This window comes from Perca fluviatilis, chromosome 16 (assembly GCF_010015445.1).
Source record: "Perca fluviatilis chromosome 16, GENO_Pfluv_1.0, whole genome shotgun sequence".
NCBI classification, from domain to species: domain Eukaryota; kingdom Metazoa; phylum Chordata; class Actinopteri; order Perciformes; family Percidae; genus Perca; species Perca fluviatilis.
The window spans coordinates 19,736,185-19,759,816 of NC_053127.1; the positions used below are offsets into that span (position 1 = coordinate 19,736,185).

At 40.8% G+C, this 23,632-nt stretch overlaps 1 protein-coding gene across 3 annotated transcripts in view; it reads left to right on the plus strand.

Moving 5' to 3' along the window:
• Positions 1 to 5,508: 5,508 nt before the first annotated feature.
• Positions 5,509 to 23,632, plus strand: part of tiam1a (TIAM Rac1 associated GEF 1a) — a 57,088-nt gene continuing 38,964 nt past the window's right edge. For 2 of the 3 annotated variants that reach the window (XM_039777505.1, XM_039777506.1), the window contains exons 1-3: positions 5,509 to 5,763; positions 21,129 to 21,234; positions 22,856 to 23,511. In XM_039777505.1, coding sequence (XP_039633439.1) covers positions 21,215 to 21,234; positions 22,856 to 23,511 — 676 coding nt within the window. In that variant the 5' untranslated portion in view covers positions 5,509 to 5,763; positions 21,129 to 21,214. Of the gene's footprint in view, positions 5,764 to 21,128; positions 21,235 to 21,720; positions 21,742 to 22,855; positions 23,512 to 23,632 lie in introns of those variants that run through there. The other variant, XM_039777507.1, reaches the window with a different exon arrangement.

The window sequence follows — 23,632 nt, forward strand, 5'->3', positions numbered from 1 at the left end:
ACACTCTGTTAATTGGTGAGCTTTAGAGGCGCTGATAGGTGAATTTTGTTACCATTGGATAGAGCCAGGCTAGCTGTTTCCAGTCCTCATGCTAAACTGATATAGCTGGCTGCTGGCTGTAGCTTCATATTTGTGTGCTTTTCCCAAAATGTGGAACTTTTTCTTGTTTGTCCTTGGAAATGAGATGTTCATGTGGTTAGTAGTTTGTGCACAGTTCTCAAAGGTAGCACTTTCTTATATCTCATAGTTCTTTTTATTTTTTTTTATTTTATTTAAACGCCCTACACACCCATGGTAAACCCAAGCAGGTCATTTTAATTATGTTGCCTCTCCTCTTAGCTTTGTTGCACCTGTTGGGCGGGGCAAGTTATCAGTACATATGCTCACCTTCAACCTGAGCAGAGTTTTATTCAGCCAGAATAACTGAAAACACCTATGTGGGTGTGTACGGCCTGTAAACAATAAAACATTTGTCAGTCAGGCCCATTGTCTTGTGATAAACAAACACTTCAACAGTGTTAACAGAGGTTTTGTAAGTGCTGCTCTTCTCTTAGCAGCTCAGCCATGGTGTCTATTATTGGTGACGCTAACAAAAAATAAATAAAATAAAATTTGTTTCCCATGGTTTTCTGTAGAAAACTGCCAAACACTGTGTGTAGCACAACAAATGTAAAAGCTTTCATTAACTGATTATACATGGAATCAGATTGATTTCCATATATTAGCTTAGTTTAGTTTATGTGTTTTACAGAACATTAAAAACTAATAATACAAAAATACATGTGAGGGTGTGGTAGAAACCTGTAGCGGCTTATATATAAACCACAACCAAAGTACATATGCAATTGTAGACTTACAAAATCAAAAATACATTTGAAGTGTTAGTGTGCAATTTTCTTTTTAGCAAATTGCTAATTCATGTGAATGTAAACATCACAGACTTCTTAAACTTATGACAAATTAATTCAAAACGTGACAGTTTAAAAGACTGCTTGGTAAAATGACTTGTGCGTTGTCTGTACCTTGTCAAAACTAGATCAGTCACTTCAAGACTCAGATCTCTCCACTTCACCCATCATATTTCACTTCTCTCTGATAATGCACAATCTGTGGTGATCAGACTGCAAAGCTCAGAATCAGACTTTTTTATGATGTAAACAACCAACTTTGATGTTTTTCTTCTTAGACAACATGCAATGTGCTGAAGGTCATGTTTCTTAGTACTGTAAAAGCATATTAAACAACATCAGTGTAGCAGTGGTTTAAGAGCAGCAATATAAGTCTGACCTAAGTAAACAATATACAGTGTTCCTGTTTGATAACCGCAGGTAATGAGCTTACCTCCCCCATGTGAATATTAATTAGACTCATAGCTTTGGGTTGATGTTGCACATACAGTATGTGTGCTGTATGACCTTGCAGTCTAAGGACAAGAATATGCTGGCTCATTAGCAAATCATAACATTACCTGGACTGATGACTTGCTCATTTTTTTGTCCATCTTCTAGGAATCATTAAAGATAACAGTGAATCTGAATAAATCACTGGCCTCCTCTGAAATACAAACGCTTGACGATTGAAATAATTGACGTCTTACCTATCGCCTCAAACCCAAGCTGTCAATCACAGCATAACATCTGATGCATGTCGTCCTTTCTATGTGTTGATCATGAAGGGATGCAGTCTTACACCTGATGCCAGCTCATTCTACAGTTTGAGGGTCTGTCAGTCACATCTGTCTCTGTCGTCACTATTAATGAGCACAGTTGTGTCTTTCTGTATATCTGTCCAATTTATTTTCCTGTCTGGAGTGTGCCTATATGTCTGTATGTGTGCATTCGACACATGATTTTGTGTGCATACCAGTATGCATGTGCATATATAGTTTTGTCTAATGGGAAATGCAATAGTGCTAGACAGGGATTAGCTGATATGACCCGAAGCAACTGGTAGCTACTGTGACTTTAGAGAAAGGTAGCAGGCCAGAAGGGATGTACTATTGTGGCCCAGCATTACATACATTATTCATCAGCTCTACTCGCATGGCTGGTGATGATGATTTTATCAAATCTGGCAAGGTGGGTGGGGGTTGGGGGAAAAACGGGCATCCTTACTGTGTATATGTGCGTATCTTTTTTTGTCCCTTTTCTAATACAATATGTTCATGAATTTCAATATATGTTTAGCAACAGATATGGCAAGATGCATGAAATGGAAAACCAATCTGTGTCTCATCTTTTCAGCCCTTTACTGATATCGCCACCCCCACTGCAATAACGTCTGATAAGGATTGAAAGGTAAAGTCTATTGTGCTGAAAGGCCAGCTCAGGTATGCAGGAAGACAGGAGAACAAAACCGGCTACTCTTACAGCGCTGCTACCGAATAGTCTGATAATTCAACAGAAAACGCGACTGGTGAATGGGCTTTGATATCCATTTACTCATCGCTGTCCTAACTGCACAGCAGAGAACAAACAATGAGCGTGTTCATATTACAGTAGGAGCACGCCAAATAAGTGCAGACAGAGCAAAACAAGCAGGAAATCCTGCCATCCTGATGTTTCTCCAGCCTTCCTCTCTGCTTACATAACATCTTCCACCTGATGTTGTTACTATTACCTCCTCTGTACTCTGCTTGTGCCAGCATGCCATCACAGCCATTGCTCTGAGTTGTCCTAAAACTACTAACCACTTCCTTCCCGCTCCTTTGGATAATTGCATTACAGCCCAATAACGCTATGTTTGGGTAGGAGTGTGGGAACTGGTTGTCTAAGTCCCTATTTATCCTCCTGGATTGGTTATTTCCTGTTTCAGCCGGTTCCTAGCAGGACATGACCTTCTCCAGCTAATTTGTTAGATAACACAGAAAGAAACAAATGGGGAGACAGAAAGGAAGGGGATAGACTGGGAAGAGAATGATGTCTTGTGAATAGACAGGTGCTAGGAGACAGGCAGACAGATAGCCTACATGCAAGTATACACATTTGCTGTTAAGAACGGTAATGAAATGGTATTGTCTGCGTTAGGTGCTGAAATGTCAGCCCCTGTGCCCACGGGGTAAAATAAAGAAGAAGCTGTGAATGTGTGTGTTGTCTTTGCACTGGTGTGCACTTATGTTAGCAACTTTGTGCTTGTGACTGTCTCCCCTCTCTGCCTGTGGAGGTTGTATCAGGTCCTTTTGTTGGGTAGATCTGTTACCTTCCCTGCCCTTTGTCCCGACGTTTTTGCCTCTATAAATGTTAAATACTCTCAAACAGCAGTTTTTTTAAGAGCTGCACAGTTCAGCAGATAGAGACAATGGGGATCATCAGCCTATTATGTAATCGTCCCTGTTTTTTTAATAAGATCCTCTATCCTCAAGCCAAACATTTTGGTAAATTATTTGATGATTCTGAGAATTGTTTTGCCAGATGATTAGTTATCTCCAGGGAGAAATAAACTATTTTAATATTGAGGAGTATTTCATCTAGTTATTAGTTCAATTTGTAGATTTAATGATATACACTAATATAGGATTTTAGTTTTGTTGTAGGACCTCCTCAACTCATACATTAAGTTTCCTTAAAAACGCTACATCCTAAAGTTTTCTTGAGTGCTAAGGCCATTTGTTTTGGATGTAGACATTAATGTGCATAAGGTATACAGGGCTGTTTCAAAGACCCACACACTCTTTTGTAAATGAAATTAGTAAATTTTACTCTACAATGTATGTGGTATAATGTATTAAGTTTCTAACAATAACAAAAGGGAAAATACTGTGGGTTTCATTCACCAAAACATGGTAACGTGGCTCAAAAGTGAAATCCTGGCTAGCAAAATGCACATTTCCCATGATTACAACAATTTCATTTCTGCCAAACATTAATATGTAGCTCAGCGAAAATTCTTTCAGGAAGACCTAACAAGTAATCAGTCCCTCCTAAAGCGAATCAGCGCTGGAGGCGTTCACCTTCTGATAAACCAATCAGGAACGGCTAAGGATCCCATAGGCCAATCACAGCGTCTCATCACTGGTTTAAAAAGCTGCTTCTCTCCCTGTGCTATCAGCTGTCATTTCAGGAAGATGTCCCTCCTGCTCCCCTTCCACCTCCCGTCCTGGTGGTTCTCCGGCTGTCGCTCCGATGCCTCCTAGGTCTGGTTTTCCGGCTTCTCCGCCACCACCGGTGTCTGGATTCCATCGGGGGGTTATATCTTGGTTCACTACCCCTAAATTAATTTATTAATATATTAAATGTATTAATAACGATGGAGTCCAATCTCCAATACATTGTACACTACATGCTGTGGTATATTAAAACCTTTTGCATATCTGCAAACAAATCTCTCCTGATTGAAATAGTATAGTGTTTAACACATTTCACCAACATGATTGTCCTAGTCTTGGTACAAAGACCCTTCCAAATTGCAACAACCTTTACACTGTTTGTATTTACCTTTGTCACATGCATGTATGTTTGCTTGTGTTGATGACAAAGGCAAATAGCTAACCACACAAGTGACATTATATATTAAGCTTTAGATTTATTTTGTCCCATCTTGCTAAAGGCATCCGTTTCTGGAACATACTGAGCATAGGAATGGACAGTGGAGTAGTGGATTGTGCTACAGAAGTGTTTTTTGCCATAAAACTGGGTCACTCTTGGAATCCATTGTAAATGTTGTGAATGTGACTACAACTCTCAGTGAAGGAGAAGGCTACACACTTTTTCGATCCATGTTTCAACCCTACAAGTGGGGATTTCTTCATACTCAAAATGTAGGAGGAAATAGTAAAAATAGCAAAAACTACCACTTGAGGGTTCATTCTTTTTATTTGAAGCCTGTGTTACAAAAAAGCCTGGTGGGTTATAAGATAGTAAAGAAAAGATGGGTGGAAAAAAGACAAGCGTAAAGCAGCAGCATAACACGAGTTACAGCTGCTCTCATGGAAAGTTTCTAAGGAATGAGATGGATTCTTCTTGTACACTTCACCTCGCTGTGTACCTTTCTCACCTTTCTACTCAAAACACATCTCTATTCTGGCACATTGAAATACATTTTTGTTTTTTAAGTTTTACAAGTCTCATTTTAGGATTGACATTTCCTACCTACTTTTCAGAGTGTAGGTTTGTATTATCTATGATCTTTAAAAAAAATAATTTAGATTTAGAGAAAAGAAAAGAAAAGAAAAATATATACTGTATCAATTTTACTTTGCAATTGTGTCTGTATCCTTATATGTTTATGTATGCCCGTGCTTGTCCATTGTATCTGTGTGTTTTTGTTTTTGTGTGTTTAGAACTTGAGGCCAGAGAGCCAGCAATTAAAAAGAGGACTGGGACATCTAAAGGCTTAGAGGCACAGACCCAGCACACATGCTGGCAGTCAATTGGCAAGCCGGGGGAGGTGATATTGGAGAGAGCGAGGGAGCGAGAGAAAAAGAGAGGGAAGAAGGAGGAGTGCAGGGTGAGTGCATGTGGGAGAGAAGGGGAGAACCAGAGAGAAGAGGGCGGGCTCAGACGCAGCCAGCGCACACACACTCTCTCCTCAGCCTTCAGTCTGGTCTAGGCATGCAAGAGGCAGCATGTGTGAGTATGTGCTGTAATGTGTGTGCGTGTGTATGTGTGTGTGTAGAGTCGAACGCTGCGCTGGAGTTCGGCAGACGTCTCACCGATGCAAGGAATCCCCTGTTAGCTGTCGGAGAGGACACATGCCGACTGTGTTTTACCCACCACAGGGAATTAACTGGTACTCACACAGGACACACTGGGAGCTTATGTAAAGGTAAAGAGATGCATTTCATTTTTTAAAGATGTTTTGGGAGCTTTGTGAGTGACAGAGATAGAGTTGCTTGAGGGTTTAAGATAACTGGCTTCATGTTGTGTGTTTAGATGATTTGTTAACCATTTGGATACATGTTAATTTCTGTGATAATAAGGCAAAAGAAGGTAAAGTTCTAGTAAGATGTCCAAATTTGTGCATCTCACTTCTTCCAAGAGTACAAGCTTTTTGTTGTCCTCGGTCCATATGTGTGTGTGTGTGTGTGTGTTTGTGTGTGTTAATGTCTGTATATATATATATATATATATATATATATATATATATATACTATTTTGTATGCTTTCTTTCACAATGTGTCTCTGTGTGTGTGTGTGACTCCCCTCCTTGGCTAGTACACTATTCTACTGTTTGGTGGTGGCTTTTTTCTCTTGATGGGGCTCTCCTGCTCTCTCTCTCTCTCTCTCACACACTCACACACACACATACACACACACACACGCACACACATACAAGAGAATTGCAAGAAAAAAAGCCTTTCACACATTAGAAATAGAACCATATGCATAGGCCAGTGTGTGTGTGTGTGTGTATGTGTGTTGATGATAGGACTTTATCAATCATTAATGGGACTCACTCACTGGCACTTAACTGGTTTCTTACCTGAGGTAATTTAGTGATAACAAAATACCTTAACAGCCCTCTGGACTGGCACCACCTGCCATTTCCCTGCCATTGTACAACCTCCACAGCTCAAAGGGCAAACAAAGTAACGCATGCTTTAGCATGCGCATATTTGACTGTGTAATTTTATGTAAGGTACAGGAGAGATTAAATTACTTGAGATAAAGTGAGATATCAAAAAGGCGGTACTTACAGTAATTATGACTTGTCAAAAGCTTGTTAGAGAGCTGGAGTACTCTGATGAAATAAAAAAAGACGCAGGTCAGTTCTAAAAATTTCTGGTTATGCCATCAAAGTTTCACAATGCAAAAATGAGGAGAGAGAGATCATACACTAACGGATTTTGGATCTGATAAAGACATTAGCCTACTTTTGTGTGTGTGTGTGTGTGTGTGTGTGTGTGTGTGTGTGTGTGTGTGGAAATATTAACAGAGGCTGGAAGAGGCAAAACGGCTAAAGAATAGAGAAGGACGAGACAGACAAAGAGGGAGACCTAAGAGCTCCTAGTGAAAGGCAGTGTGGTACTAAAGACTTGGCAGAGAGTGACAGTAGCCAACAAGACAGAATAAGAGAGAGAGAAAGAGGGGATATGGGAAAAGTTGCAAGTTAACAGAGATACAAAAACAAAGGAGGAGAGTCTGCAAATGTGCAATTTTAACTCCTGAATACTTCAGAGGTATTTACCATCTGTCACTCAAATGTGAGTAGGTTGGTGGAGGTGTTAGGTCTCAGCTGTGCAGAGGGTCATCTCTAGGCAGCCAGACAGCTAAATAATTATGAGGGGTCAAAGGGCATAGAGTCTCTGCTGTCCTTTCTCCTTTATTATTTGGTTTGGTTAAAATAATTCAGTACAGATTACATAAAATATAGTAGAAATTAGATAATGTAAGATTTGCAGGTCATTTTGATATTTAGTCCTGGATTTGATATCAGGACCTTATTATCAACAAGATATGACAAGTGTATGGCAGGTTTTTGATAAAACATTACAAGAAGCCTAAATATCTGTAATTTAGTAAATGTTTGGCTTTGGAATTTGCTTCTCATTCACCCAGCTACCATGTAAGGGACTGGCCTATCCACGGAGAGCAATTTAAGGTTCAGTGTCTTAGTGAGTAAGTAGTAGTACCTTAGTAATTCAGTAACCTGTTTTAACTTTAATTGAATAGTGAATAATGTATTTCTTTAAGAATGTTTGCACTCAGATCATTCAAAGACTGTAAAATTGTATAAGTTACAAATCCTACTTTGTTATAAATCCTTATCATCAATATTTAAAATGATTTGCTATTAGTGTTTGTTTTGATTTTGAGAAGAATAAGAATTATAAACTAGTCATCTCTCTCTCTCTCTCTTTCTTGTTATCTTTTCTTCATGGTATCTTCTTGCTTCAATTCACTGCTTCAGTTTCTGCCATGAGGAAGTTGAATATTGGCAGGTTGTTTTGAGGTAGTGATCCGTGAAAGGATTTATAGTGGCAGATAAAAATTGGTGTGTGTGCACACACACACACACACACACACACACACACACACTGTTTTTTTTTAAACTGACAAAGACTTTGCGAAAGCCTGGGGCTGTGAAAATGGGGGAAAGCCATTATCTCGTACACAGTTACACACCGCTCATCAAGGTTTATGTGTGTGTGTGTGTGTGTGTGTGTGTGTGTGTGTGTGTGTGTGTGTGTGTGTGTTTGTCTCCATTTACTACGTGTGCAAGTGTGTGTTCAGAACAAATATGTGTGCATCCACACAACCATGTGCTCCGTATGTGTACAGTAAGCTAATATAGTGTGTGAGCGTGAAAGGGGGGATGGGGCTCTGTTAAGTGAGCCCTGTGGGTGTGCGGGTGTGTTTGTATTGTGAGTGTATGTGTGTGTACATACTGACCCAGATTGATACACTGCTCTCAGACTAAGTCAGCTCACCTTTAGGGAAGATATAGGTAGGTGTATCCTCTTTTACACATGTCCAGCCTCACATAAACAGCCTAACTAAGATCATAGCACTGTAACTCCAACCCTTACATCAACCTTAATCAAATACCAAGTCAGTAAAATCTGCAGATTTTTGTGATAGGCACAATCACACACACTCACCACCCTCTATATAGTCTGCAGATTTAGAATAATCTATACTATAAATACAAATATTTAAGTCATATACTCATCCTTTGATCTGTAAAGCTCATAAAGTGCTCCATGAATCATTATATAATTGGAAATAATAATCACAGTCACCATCATCTTCATCATCAACAGCATGGAACCTAAATAGCTTGTTGCAAATACCCTCACATCTTTATCCTCCACAGTGAATGTGATTCTTCTGACCTTGTGGCAGAGCAGACAGACGCCCTCACTTTATGATTACAGATACAGTACATAAGATGCAGTTTGATGAGCATGTGGTGGGCATGATAATGGGATGATGCAATTAACATGAAAGGGATGATCTCTCTCTCTCTCTCATCTTTGTTCGTCTTCCTCTCTCATCTTTTAACCGTTGCTTCATCCCTCTTCCTCAGTGGTCCCCTTATTTCTGCTGTTAAGCAAATATAGGGCTTATGCAGCCCCCAGTGCCCATCTCCCCACATGCAATCAAGCTGTTTAAATGTTTGTGTTTGACTGTGTGCCTGTAGGTTCCCTGTGTGTCCGTCTGTCTGTCTCTGACTGTCCCAATTCACTGCTGCTGTCACTTGCAGCGCAATACCAGACAGATATTGTTGACGTCTGTTTTGGGAAAACCAAGACAAAACTGACAGCTGAGGGGGGAAAGACACTGAAATGTTTTTCCTCTTCTCTGGTTGCACTGAGTGTGTCTAATTAAGGTGCCGGTTCTGTCATGGTTGCATTCAATAGTAAGGGGAATCCCTTTCCAGTGTAGCTGATGAAATACGGCAATGGTTCACGAGCTGGGGGTCGGGTGACCTGCTCATAAACCATGATATTGGTGATGATGGGTTATAAGAAGACATTGTTTCATTTTAAGGGGACAAAAGTCAAATAGGTTGGAAACCACTGGGGTTTTACACACACACACACACACACACACACACACACACACACACACACACACACACACACACACACACATATATATATATATATATATATATATATATATATATATAATAATAATAATAATGAAAATATGAGAAATTGTGGGAAACAAGAGAGGCTGAATGAGTCAGTGTGAACACTATGTCACAGTGACGCGTTTGCTTATGTGCGTCCCTTACTAATGTCACTCATCTGGTTGAGCAGGTCTGCAAGAGTTGTTAGCAGGGGAGTGTGAAACATCAGGTGAAGAATATTTATTTTGTGCCAGACTCCTCAACATCAACCCCCTGATGAGAAGAAGAAGACGATGCAAAAGGAGTGGGAGAAGCAGAAGGGGATGCCTCTAATTTGTGAAAGGGTCCAGACGGGGGAGGGGTGTCTCAGAGCTGACATGAGCTGGCATGTTCACTCATTTCCTATCTTTTGTCTGTTCTCTCTGCTGATGAATTGGGAGTTTCTTCCTTCCTTCTTTCCTTCCTGTGCTCCCTCCCTTTTCTCTCTCTCTCTCTCTCTCTTTCTTGCTCTTTTTTTTCTCTTTCTGTCTCTTGCTCCATCATCCCTCCTTCCTTCCTCTTTGGAGTGGCAGCATTGCCATCCCTGTCATGTCTGCCCATTATCTCTGATCAGTGTTGCGTTCCAGCCCACACATCAGCTCTTACTGCCATCTGATGATGCGTAAATGCATGTGTGTGTGTGTGTGTGTCTGTGTGTTTATGTGCATACATCTACATCTTATTTGATATACAGACTGTTGGATCTTCATATTTTTCTTAGGTGCCCTCAATTTAGAAGAACAGCAAAAGAAAAAAGCAGGGAAAGGTAAATATGTATAATTTTGTTTCCTGAGCGATTAGCAAAGAAATGATGTGTGCAGTGCTCACAAGCTGATGTTTCTCATGCCAAAGAAGTACATATTGTAAAGATGCTATAATCTGAGTGTGGTTTAGTGGAAAAGGGACGCGTGCATTGAGACGATGTTACCTGAAAAGGAAGCTAATGTAAAATACTTCAGAGTGAGTGAGTGGGAATACATTTGTGTGTGAAGTGCTGAGTAGGGAGTTAAGGGAGGAATTACTGTGGGTGTGCAGAGTGTCTTCAAAGATTGGCTTTATGCTGTGTTTGCACTGGGGAGATTTGGTCGTCGCGGGATTTCCTTTTTTAAATATCTGCTTGGAAATCTTTACACCCCCTAATTTGTGAGGGTGTTTGTGTGTGTTTTACATCTACATGACTGAAACAAGCCACTGTTTCTCCTCTCCTCTCCTCTTCTCCTCTCCCTCTCCTCTCCTCTCCTCTCCTCTCTCTCCTCTCCTCTCCTCTCCTCTCCTCTCCTCTCCTCTCTGCCTGCTTTCCTTCAACCCCCCACATTACACTAGTTACATAGAGAGACTGATGACCAGCGACTTAGTGCTCATCACATAGTCACACGTTCCTGCTTGTTGACCTGGAAGTGATGCAGTGGGATCGTACGTGGCGGTCTCAAAAGACTGTACATGCATTTGTAAGTGTGTGCAAGTACTGTATGTATGTATGTGTGTGTGTGTGTGTGTGTGTGTGTGTGTGTGTGTGTGATGGGGGGTTGACAAAAGCAAGGATGAAGGCTTACGAGCAGAGCTGCATGGATTTTTTTGTTCTTTGGATTGAGTTTCTTTGGGGATAAAAACCCTGTGGTGAGTGCTGTATAAGGTTTCTATTAGACTGTGTGTTTTTGTTATTGCCCTTTGGTGCGTTAGCTTTTAGACACGTGAATGTGTGTGCATGTGTGGTCAGATTGCCTTTGTCCTCTTCCCTCAGGCCTGCACTCAGATGTCAGTGAGTTGTGTGGAGCTTATAGAGGGCACTAATGCACTGAGAGGGGAGGCTCTGTTCACCGTAGCCACTCAGAGCCCAAACAATAACCCCAACTCGAGTCCGCACAAGAGCTCAACTCCCAGGAAATGGACCCACTGACCTAGATCCAACCCCATCCACTAAAGAGATGCCACATTGCTGACATGTTGTTGACATCCTTGTCCTAATGATCGTTTTGTTTTTGCCACAAGACATTATTTAAACATTGGCTGGAATCCGAGGGGACACTTATTCAAAGTAGCCAGGGATTTAATTATGGTTTACCAACCTTTATGACCTTTATAGTGACAAGAATTTACCCACAATGGCTTACATTTTTATTTCAGTTTTCTTTTTGGAAATTACCTTTTGTTGATCACAGCCAGGTTAATTTGACACTACATCACAATATGTAACTTTTGTCCAGATCTTGTTTCTTTCGATTTACAACTTTTGTTTGTGTCACTAAAGTGGTGCTAAACAGAGCATTTTCATATTGCTATACTGTGCTGGGTTAAGATAAACTTAAAATGTGACAATTGATACATACAGTATATACACAAAGGCTTGCTTTCCTGAACTAGTGCTGAAGCTTTGGACGAAACAAGCTATTTGAAGATATGGACTCTGGGAAATTGTGATTTGTCACAATTTTCTGACATTTTGTTGACTAAAAGATTGATCAATTATGAAAAATTGTAAATAACAATGATAGTCAGTAGTTTCAGCCCTCTTTTCCACTGAGTTTGTTTTTGTCCAGAACTAAGCTTAATCTCTGTGTGGGTAACTTGACCTATAGTGCTAAAATTACTGAAGCAGTTTGTGGTCATTGAAATGTGCAGAACATTGATGCAACATTATGGGTGTGGGTCCACCCTTATTCTCTGAAGCAGCCTGTGTGTGTGTGTGTGTGTGTGTGTGTGTGTGTGTGTGTGTGTGTGTGTGTGAGATGCACAAATGAAGTAGGTAGCAAGAGGGAGGGTTGCTTTTTCTTGGTTAACGACAGACAAAAAAACATCATGTGAGAAGTACAGTATGCTATGCAAATTTGTGCATGCCATTTGACATGGACTGTAAATGAATTGTATATCATGGATATATATATATACAGTATATATGTATATATATAAAATATATATATGTTTAAAGTGCAACCATTGGCTACATCTGTCAATAGCTAGTGCATGTGTCTCTCTTTTAGGCCACTAGAAACCTTTTTAGCATTTTTCATAAGGAGTTTGACATTATCTAACCTAATCTTAACCCACCCCACAACCAACCAACCCATGATAGGTAAGGTTTGTGTACTCCCGATCCATACTGTATTGTGGTCTTTGTCCTCTCTTGGCCGAGAGACAAAACACAGAAGGCTGCTGTTTGTCTGTCATATTCTTGCTGAACATTTCTTACCCCCATCTCTCACTGAAGTGCATTGTCTCCTGTCTCTTCTTCAAGGGGGTGCTTTATTTGCAAGTACCACTGTTGACTCAGGTGCAGGGATGTACTAAGATAACTTCCCCTTCACTGTCCCCCTTCCCCCTTTCTCTGCACTCCACCTCTGTGTTGCCCATTCCTCTGCCATCTTTCTTCGCACTACCTGCTTACTCACCTCTGTCAGGTTTATACTGTTGTGGTGTCTATTCTACTGGTTCTCTACCCTTAATCTTTAATTTCCTTTCTTTTCTTTCTTCCCCCATGGTACCCTCTCTACAATTTCTTAACTCCACCTGTCCTTGTGCGGTCAAGCCAAAGCCTCTCTCTTGCTCCCTGGCAATAATTAGCCTAGAAATACAAAGGATTTGCAGAGCCTCAGCAGAAATCTTAATTAATAAAGTGATAACTGTCTTTGCATCACTCTAACAGTTTCATAAAAAAACAGAGTAAGCTAATACCTGCATTGCATTGTTGCAGTCTTCAAACCTTAATCATGCTATGTCTATCTTCCTTACAGATCACACACATAAACCCATACTAACACACACAATAACCCTCTCCAGTTCCAATCTCTGTCATATAGTTACTGACAACAAATGGGGCCTGTTCACATCTGCCCTACTTTGAACTGACACAACATCTATCTCTATCAGCCCCTCAGGACCTATCAGCACCACTCCACCTCTTTACCTCTCATGTGTCCTTCCACCTCACTACACATCATTCATCTTTCTACCTGTGGCACAACACTCGATTCCACCAGCTAACAGCCTCTCATCCCCCTTTCAACACCATCATTGTTGTTCAGACCCTCTTGCTCTTTCATCCCACCACTCTGTCTCAACCTCCCACCTAAATCAGTCTACCTTTGCCTAAAACCCTCTTATCTCTCTCTCTCTCTTGTGCTCGCGCTCGCACTCGCTCACCCACCCTGTTATTTCGCTGTCCCTTCAGCTTGCACAGAGCGGAATAGGAAGTATTACCCACCAATTTGGCTCGATTCACACCTGTCTCTTTGTCTGCGGGTGTCTAGACTTGTCAGTGTCTGACAATATTTGGTTTAGTTTATTTAATATGGACAACCCAATAGCATTAGGGATGCACTATGTTAAGTGTTTGTAGCAAAATGCTAATTTGCAACACCTGTCCATTGGAGACTTTTGTTTTAAAAGTTAAAATAGAAAAAAGAGAAGAAGAACATCCACAGAAACAGTACATATACAAAAATACATCCACAAATATGACAAAATTAAGTATGTTTACATTTAAACCTGGTTTATTAACAACGCTTAAATTGTTAGACCCAAAATAGCTCAGGAAAAAGGGGAAAATAAGTAAAAATAATAAAAGGGGAATCCCCTTTTCAAGCTACAACAAGCCATAACATTACTCAATTATTTCAGGCATAACAGCTCTTTACAGAAGTGTGTCTTCTTCTTTTTTATTTATTATTTTTTGGGCATTTTAGGCCTTTATTTGTATAGGACAGTTGAAGAGAGAGAGGGGGAATGACCGCAGGTCGCAGTTGAACCCGCGGCCGCCGCGTCAAGGAGTAAACCTCTATATATGGGTGCACGCTCTACCAAGTGAGCTATCCAGCTGCCCCAGAAGTGTGTCTTCTTATCCCATGTCATTGCTTTATTGCCATGTCAACCAAGTTGAGAGAATTTGTCTCAGTGTGACTCAGATAAAACTGAAAAACAGCACAACTTGCATGCATCACAATATAATCATAGCAAAAAATCCAGTAACACAGGATTCCAGTGTGCTAAAGTGCAAGAATGACAAAACAGACTATTCACGGAACACAGCAGATTGAAAAAGAATTGCTTAATAAGTTAGTGATGAATTAGATGTGATTTTTTGCCTTCCTCACAGGGTTCCAGTTTGTATTTTTAGGCTGTTAAAATGTAAAGGCAATCTACAATATATTCATTGACATGTACAGGGGGAAAACACACTAATTTTGGATTAATGGCTGCTATCTGCTGTCTACTAAGACCCTAGTTTAGTCTAACAAATATACAGATCTAAAAATGTGCTTGTGTGCTGGAGTTTCTTTTCTCATCATGTCTCTAGTAGCATGTTATTGCCCATGTGCCATTTCAAGAAAACAAATATGCTGCAACGTCGGAACAGTCTTCTTCTTTTGTAATGTCTTTCTCTATCTTATTTCCACACTCCCAGCCGCTCTTCCCCCAGGCTGTGTCTTACCCCTCAGAGTTTCTACGGTTACCAGCTGAATCTGGAGCACTGTCAATGTCTCGTCCCACTCCTCCTGGATAATTAAACAGCACTTCTTGTATGGCCTCTCACATATTTGGAGCAGCAAATCACCACATGATTATTCAGTTGATTGGTTTTTTGGGAGGCGATTGTCTGCACAATCACTATTTCATCAGGAAGAATAAGTGAGCGTTGATTAAGGAATGTCAAAAAGATGGAGATGGTTTATTAAAATGTAACAAAAATCAAATGATAGTGTGCCATTTGTCATGCAGCCTGCTGCTTGCTGATGGTTTTGCTCTAAACAAGAGGATTTCAAGTAACATGGTAACCTACAACAGAAGTGCAGGATGGATTTAATTTAGGCTTACATTACTTGATCTCCTCCATCTCCGAACAAGTGGGAGAATAGAGTGCTCTGATCATCTAATGTAAAAGCCTCACATTAAAATATACATCTTAGAAGATCATAATGGGAGGTTTAAACTCTATGGGGTTTCCTGTCTTTGGAGTAATACAGGGACTCACTCGCTGAGTTTGCCATACATACTCATTGACTCTCAGGCCTCTCACTCAATGGAGGACTTGTGGTAGAAGGATTTTCTTTAAAATATGGTAATCCCTGAATGCACAGTGCTGCAGAGACAGTCAGCTGAAATCTGAGTTAAGGAGCATACAGCATAAGCTCCTAGAAAGACGGAGGAGCGTATTCAATGAAGTTAGTGACACTTGAGGAGTAAATTGGCTGACACTGAATTCCACTGCCCTTTATCTTTTCCACTATCCTCAGATGACCCACAGACCCAAAATATAAAATCTATCATATGTGTCATTTTTCAGATGATATGCTGTGCTACATAAGTATCTTGTTCCTGTTAAACTGTTATCTCTATATTGTTTTATTTAGTTTAGCTTGGTTTCACTCTGTTAGAAGATTTTTTTTAACATGAATTGGCAGCGCATTGGCTTTGCTACTACTATCATTACAATCCTAAATGTCATCCCTTTATTTCTCTCCACTTCTCTGTTAGAAAATGACAAATAGAGAGGGGGACTATAGTAACTGAATAACAATCGTCTAATTTCCTCCCTACTTCACTTTGTTCTGTCATTTTTATGCTTTGCCCTCCTCTGTGGCCTCAAAATGAAAGCGCACTTCAGGAAGGAATTATAATTTGTCTCTCACCAGTTAAAATTAATGTTTGATTTAAGCAGCAGCTGAGACTCAATGCTTGCAGGCACGCTGTTTGTGTATGCACATGTGTGTGTTCAAGCTGAGAGAGGGGGGATGTGGCGTGTGTCTTGTCAGATCCCGAAAGGATGAATAAGAAGCTAATCTCCCTCTTCAAGGGAATTCTACCAGTGATGTCTGAGACAGTCCTGTCTCAGAGGGACTGTGGGAGTGCAGTGGAGTGTGCGCTCCCATCTCTACAATAGGATGTTTTCAGAGCATATCTGACTGTTATCTCAACCTTGGATAGATATAGTTCCTCTTCAAATGTGAACAATGCACACATGCCTACGTTTGCACATTCAGACAGGCACTCACAGATAATTCCCCGATCCTTATTTGTTTGGACCATTGAGCCTGCACCTAGTCCTGGTTCACATGTTATTCACGGTGGTTTGCTCAGTGTAAAGTGTAAACAACAACAAAGAAGCCCCAGTGAACATGCATGCAGGCTTGCAGGTGTGTTTGTGTGTATTTCTGTCAGGGTGTGCAGGTGTGTATGCAAAATAGGGGAGCATGGAGAAACTGATAAGAGTGTTAACCTCAGCTACTTCATACCCTGCCCTGAGGTAGGGGGTACGGTAACCATTTAAGGAATTTGAAAGGTGTGGGAAAAAGGCCTAAGGGAAGGTTGAGTCCATTGACTGCGTCATGTGTTTTAATGCTTGATAAGGGGAGGGGGTGGTGGGGAGGGGAGGGGGGTGGTGTGTGGTGGTGGTTGTGGGGCAGGGCAAAGGTCAGGGAGATCAGTCAAGCTGAGAGCTTCTCTGGTTACAGCAGTGTCTAGACTGGCCACTACTGTTACTACCTTTAATCTCTTTTAGGGTTGGGCTATTGTCTTTGGATCATTTATTGGGTTGTCTATGTCACTATATCCAGGAATATCCAAAAGTGTTGAGTTCATAAGAGACTGTTTAGCTTCAACGACCATTGTTAATTTAAAGTCAGAAACTATATTCATCCAGTCTTAAACTAGCGGGGCACTATTAAATATACTATAAATTTATTTTATTTTATCACACGTCATCAGTCTTTGCTTTTGTATTACACATACAAAAGCGGGAGATAACGGGAGAACAACATAAACTTCTTTTATGGATGGCATCCTGTCCACATATATTAGAAAACCACGTGCAACAGGTATTTATTGTCGTTGAAGAGAACAGTTATAAAATAAAGTTACAAATATTGCGGCAGCCATCTATATTACTTTGCTCTTTTGCAAAATTCAAGCCCAGGTTTGACATAGTAAATTGTAAAAGCAAGTACATTTGGGTTGTTGTCTGTGGGGATGAAGGGCATGTAATAAAGGTGCTTGTGGATTTCATAATTTGAAGTCTGATTTCAGCAGCCACTCCAGCATTCGGTCTAGACTACGACAGGCTTTTAAAAGCAATGACACAGGTTTTGTATGCCTTTCATCACGCTCGACCTAACGTCTCCTTCCAGGCAGCGCTGCGACCGTTGACTTCAAGGCACCTAACATTAACCTTAACCCTAACCATAACCATAACCATAACCATAACCATAACCATAACCATAACCATAACCATTGCCTAATCCTAGTGCCTTCCAGGCAGCACTTCCTGGAAGGAGACATTGGGAGCTTAAAACAACGATAAACTTCCATCACAGTACAGTGCAGTACAGTAGTGCACATACACGTCATGTGTGTGGCTTGAATCTGGAAAGCTGAGCTGTGTGTCCTGTAGGGCGGAGCTGTGAGACAGGTGCAGAGATGAAAAGATTGGCGGGGCGAAGTAGGGTGTGCCTTTACCGTGACTGTTCTGACAGGCCTTTGGTATTTTTCCAAAGAGTGTAAGCATGTGTGCGTGAGTCGGAAAACCTGCTCACATTGCTCTTGGGATTGTAGGTGTGTGTGACTGGAAGCATGTCTGCTTTTGTGCTATTGTACTCTATTGTATTCTGCAGAAAAATACCTGCTTGCGTGTGTGTTAGGTGATAGACATGAGGCAATATGAGTTTGACAGCTGAAATACAGAGTTGTATCTGACAGCGTAGTTAAGCTTTCCACTGTGCCTGGAAAACAGAATCTGCTATTTAAACATGTTGTGATGAATTCAGTAAATACAAATTTAATATAGAGTTTGAAATAAACTGAAGAGAGTTGAATTTTTTTTCTTTTTTAGAGATGTGTTCTAAGTAAGACATTTAACCAGTACAGACTTTTATTTTCACTAGCATTGTTCTTTGTCTCCTCTCAGTGTGTGTGTGTGTGTGTATGTGTGCTCATCTGTGAGTGGGCATGTCTGCATGGTAATGGTGCTTTGGCTGCTGTTGTGCAGGCCATTGTATTAATACACTCTCTCAATGTGTTAATATACTGCGAGAACGAGAGACTGAGAGAAAGAGAGCGAATAATTATGTTTCCCCTTTTGTCTCGGCTCCCTCAATTAAGCCTGAAGAGAGGCAGCTAGAGCACATGTCTACTTATCCACTTAAAGCTCGGCAACAATAGGACCCCCCAATTTGTCTCTATCTATCTCTCCCTCTCTCTCATTCTCAGTCTTCATTTCTTCCTCCCCCTGTTTTCACACTTTTCCATATCAAACTTCTATTCATAGCACAGGACCCCCAATATGTTTTTTTCTCGTTTACCTTCTGTGTCTCCACCAACCTCAGCGCCCTACCCTCCTCATGTGTTTTGCCTCCAGCCTTGCCTCACCTCTCAGCTCTACGTGGGTTTAGCAGAGAGCTCCCCCCTCTCCCTCTTCCATGCTTTGCTGTGGGGCACGAAGAGAGGAAAAAACGAAGAGACTAAACATTTTAGACTACAGCGCCAGAGGAAAGGCAGTGGTTTGATTTCCCCTGCATTGTGTCAGACAGGATTGTTGTTTTGTGTGTGTGTGTGTGTTTGTGTGTGTTTTCACTGTGGTATCTTTAGTAGCGATGCTGTGATGATGTATGGAAGAGGAACTCCGTAAATCTTCAGCTACTACATCACCTCCACTACACTTATCCCAGACAGATAGATATATAGATGAACTATATGGTTTGGCAGAGTTCTTTGTAGTAAAAGATCATATTTGCTGTATTTTACTTTGTTTGTGTGTATGTTGACGGACTGTTTTTTAGGAGTAAGTTGTATTGCTTTTCATTCACTCACTATGTATGTATTCTCTATCTATAAAACATTGTTGGTATCAAGTCCTGTGTTTGCATTTATTGTCAACAAATTACACTAATGCCAGATTTAAAAGGAAAGCAAGACTAGCTCTAAAATACATATCCAGCATCTGTCAAGCATTGTGTGTGCATTTTACTGTGTTTCTATTTGTTTCGTGGGGTAGGTGGCCAGCATGTGGGTTGGAATAAGTATCATCAGGGCGGATGGATTGGAGGAGGGATGAGAAATAAAGGGTGGAGGGAGAGGAAGAGGAGGAGAAGTTTCAGGGTCAAGTTTATGCTTATGTAACCGCTTCCCACAGCTGGGGAGAAATGTGCTTCAGTGGCTAAGTTTAAATACATGAACACACATACTGGCATGGTGCAATGTCAGAGATGACCAGTGGAACAAAACACTGTGTATGGTTTCTGTGCACTTGCTCAGCAATGGCCTTCACTTCTCTTATTGTCCTACTTCTCCTTTTCTAAACTCTCATTTCTCTCTTTTTCCCAGAACTGTGACATTCATTGTATTTCTGCCCCAGAGAATAAACAAATTGACAGTTCATTACACATTGATTATTATCAATAATAAAAGCAGCAGCTGTAGGCAAAGTTTAGCAAAAGTAACAACTATACGCATGCCAGCACTGTAGACCTGAGGGAGCAGATGCTTATTTTGCATTTTGAAAAAAAAGTTAAAATTACTCACCAGATGTGAAGGATCTAGACAGACCGTGTGCTAATTGACATACGCTTTGCAATTGATAAAGGCTGTATTACTCTCTGTTTTCTTTTGCTCTTTTACATAACAATGAAATTATTTATCTTCCATTATTTTCTTGCTTGTAGGCTTATCGACACTAACAAATCTGACAAAAGTGTTTGCAGTGTTGAGGGCAACAGTCAGTCTCCTGGCTAGGCTGCTAGTGGGCCTCTGAATACCAGCCCATTGAGAAGGATCATCAGTTATATCTGCCTCATTCTACATACAAATTACATTTCTTATCTTTTTGTAAACTGAAAATATGCAAAACTAAACACAATGCCTGCACTTGCACTTCCTTCACAATATAGATAGCACATTTTGGAAACCGTGGTCTACTCTAAGCAGCTCAGGGCTGGTATTAGGGAAATTAGTTCATATTGGCAAGGATCATTTAATTGAGCATAAAATCATAGCTCCTTTCATGTTCTGTCATTTTACAGTGTTTGTGTGTGTGTGTGGTGTGTGTGTGTGTGTGTGTGTGCGTGCGCGGATGTACATTTCTATGTCTGCAGGGAAACACGGGGTGTTATCCCAAAATGATTTGTGCACATGCCTGTACATGCCTGTATGGTTTTGTGTTGGCAATGAGTTTCAGGGTGCAGTTCAAAGAAACTGCGGTTGTTTGTGAGTTTTTTTCTCCCCCCTCAGGCTCAGACAATACCTCTGTGCTTTGTATCTGATGATCTGAGTTTGTATGTGTGCATTTAAATGTGTGTTTCTTGTCTGTTTTTTACTTGCCCCACTGCATTATCTTAACTCCAGGCTTACTGACCACCGTGTCCTATATTCTCTTTCATCCTGCATGCTGTCTCTTATCCTCTATACTTTCTCTCTAGTGTGCTTCACAGATTTCCTTTCAACTTCACCCGCTTTATGTGTCGTACCTGGCAGATCCTCTGCAGTAGTTTTAGAACTGCCTTCCCCTCTCCTCCTCTGTGTGCGCTTGACACATCAGGTCACTTTGAAGTTGTGAGAGCTCAACTGAAACACTCTCTTCTTGTTACTCCCAGGGCAAACTGACATCGATGTTTGAATATGTGTGGAGGATCATGCGGTCGGTGAGAGATGCCACCGCGCTGATGTGGAGAAGCTGGTGATGAGGCTGCTTAACCACAGGTAACCACCATTTGTACACCTTGGTCTCTCATCACTGCAATAATATAACAAAATGTATTTGATTTTGTATTGAATTGTAAAATCCTACCAGTTTATTTGAATACTTTTGCTTTTCTACTTTATTTTTTATTTTTTTTTTAAGAATGATTCTTAGTGGCTTTTATTCTAATACAAGATGAAATCATTTGTTAAAAACAGATTTTTGACTTGTTAGAAGAAATTTTTGTCAGTTGCCCTCTGCAGTTTGAGCCCACACTAAGAACCTGATGGTGTGGGTTTGACGATGTGTGACTCACAGAGGACCAACTGATCTGACAGCAGTTGACTCAGCAGCTCCGTGTGCTTATATAACAGAGAGCACGAGGCGATGCAGGATGCTTGGATAACTTTATGATCAGCAGAACGCAGTTAAAAATGGATTTCTTTGATTTTTTAAAACTGTTTTGGGAATATGGATGAATGAATAATTTTAACACCAACGAGGGAGAGTGCTGCAGAAAGGATTACGCAAGTATCAACCAAGCCAGTAGACATTAATGCTGCTGCAGTGCACTGTGCAGTTTTCAACGACTTAAATTCTTTAAAATTTAAATGTACACGACTTAAATTGAAATATACATTTTAAAAGTATCAGAAAAGTAGTTTAGGTGCTTAATATTAGAGATGTCTTTGTAGTCGCTGACAAAATGAATGAGATTTTGATGCATTCTGTATGTTTCAATGGGACAACACCAGAAGACCCTTTGGAAGCTTCTGTGAAATGTTAGCTGTGTTTATGCTCATCAATTTGAATCAATTTTTAATTAACTTTATTGTCTCTGTGCTACCCCGTTTGCGAGTGTTGTTCTAAGCAAAATACCAAACATTAAAGTCAGTTAATTTAGCCCAAAACTGGCGAGGGAACTTCCACTTCAATTGGGGACACCTGAACCTTGAGCTCATCTGCTCAGCATAGCTCAACTCAGCAAGGCATTTAAAGAGATCCTGGATACCTCTGGCTCTGACCTACCACTGTTAGTTAATAAGCCATCAAATGTTACTCACTCAACCAGCACAGAGATTGGCCTGGTTTTTTGCAATACATGTGAGAGAGTAAACCAATGGCAAATGCCATTAGAGGACAAGGCCAACAGTGTGTTAATGATTTAAAAGCAGAGTGTATATCTCTCAATAATTAAACAAAATCCATATCTATATAGAAACTTAAAGAAACCCAGACTTAATCACAGACATAACAGCAAATTTAATGTTGCTGTAAATTAGATCATCACAAACAGCTGGTAGATACACAAATGTGTGCTGTTGCTCGTAAATGTAATACTCTCCATTTTAAACGAGGGATCTGGCACCCCCACCCCCTCTTAGACCAGTGGTATCATGGTATGAGGTTAATGAACTTAACATAAATATAATAGAACTCCGGTTCAGTTTGGTATGAGCTCAGGTGATCAGTGTGCCAGTTAATCAATACAGATGTTAGATATAAATAACAGATGTGGCAAAAAAGTAGGTATAAAACACTGACATCACTACTTTTTCAATGTATGTAAATGAAGCCTAAATTCAGGGATAATGGGAACAATCTTAAGATATATATGTATGTTTCATCCTTAATCTACAGTTGCATCATGGGAAACGTGGAAAGTCAGAATGTTGAAAGTGGTTTCTATGGCAATGCGACGGGACATCTCTCCCGCAAGCATACGTCCAGGTCACTCCGTCTCTCCAGCAAGCAGCCAATCACCTGCCGTTCCCGGCACTCTTCTTCAGTGAAACAGGAACACAGAAACTCTGATGCCTCAACTCGCTCTTCCAGCACACCTAGCATCCCACAATCCTTAGCAGAAAACGGACTGGAACCTTTCAATGTAACGGATGCGTTTGGAGAGTTCGGCATCAACCCTCACTGGACACAGCGCGTTGCTATGACAATGAGGCCAGAGTCCTATCAACACGATGACGACCCCTTGGCCACACCAACTCCTGAAACCTCAGAGGCGGACACTATCGCTCATGATGGAGGAGAGGACTCCATGGGGGAGGTGGAGGGAGACGTTGTTGATGAGGAAAGGTACCTCCAGCGAATGACTGAGGGTCCACGGGAGGGAGGGAGTTTTAAAAAGAAGAGGTCCAAGTCAGCGGACATGTGGAGAGAAGACAGCCTGGAGTTCTCTCTGTCTGACCTGAGCCAGGAGCATCTGACCAGCACTGAGGAGATAATAGATGGAGGAGAAGAAGAGGAGGAGGAGCAGTTCACATGCCCCGGAGGCAATGCAGGTCAGGATGGTAATAGACACACTCACACGAACAAATATAGTCTATTATCCTACATAATACAATTGAATACAAATGAATGGTGACTGATTGTTGAGAAATATGTTTGATGTATATCTGTGCA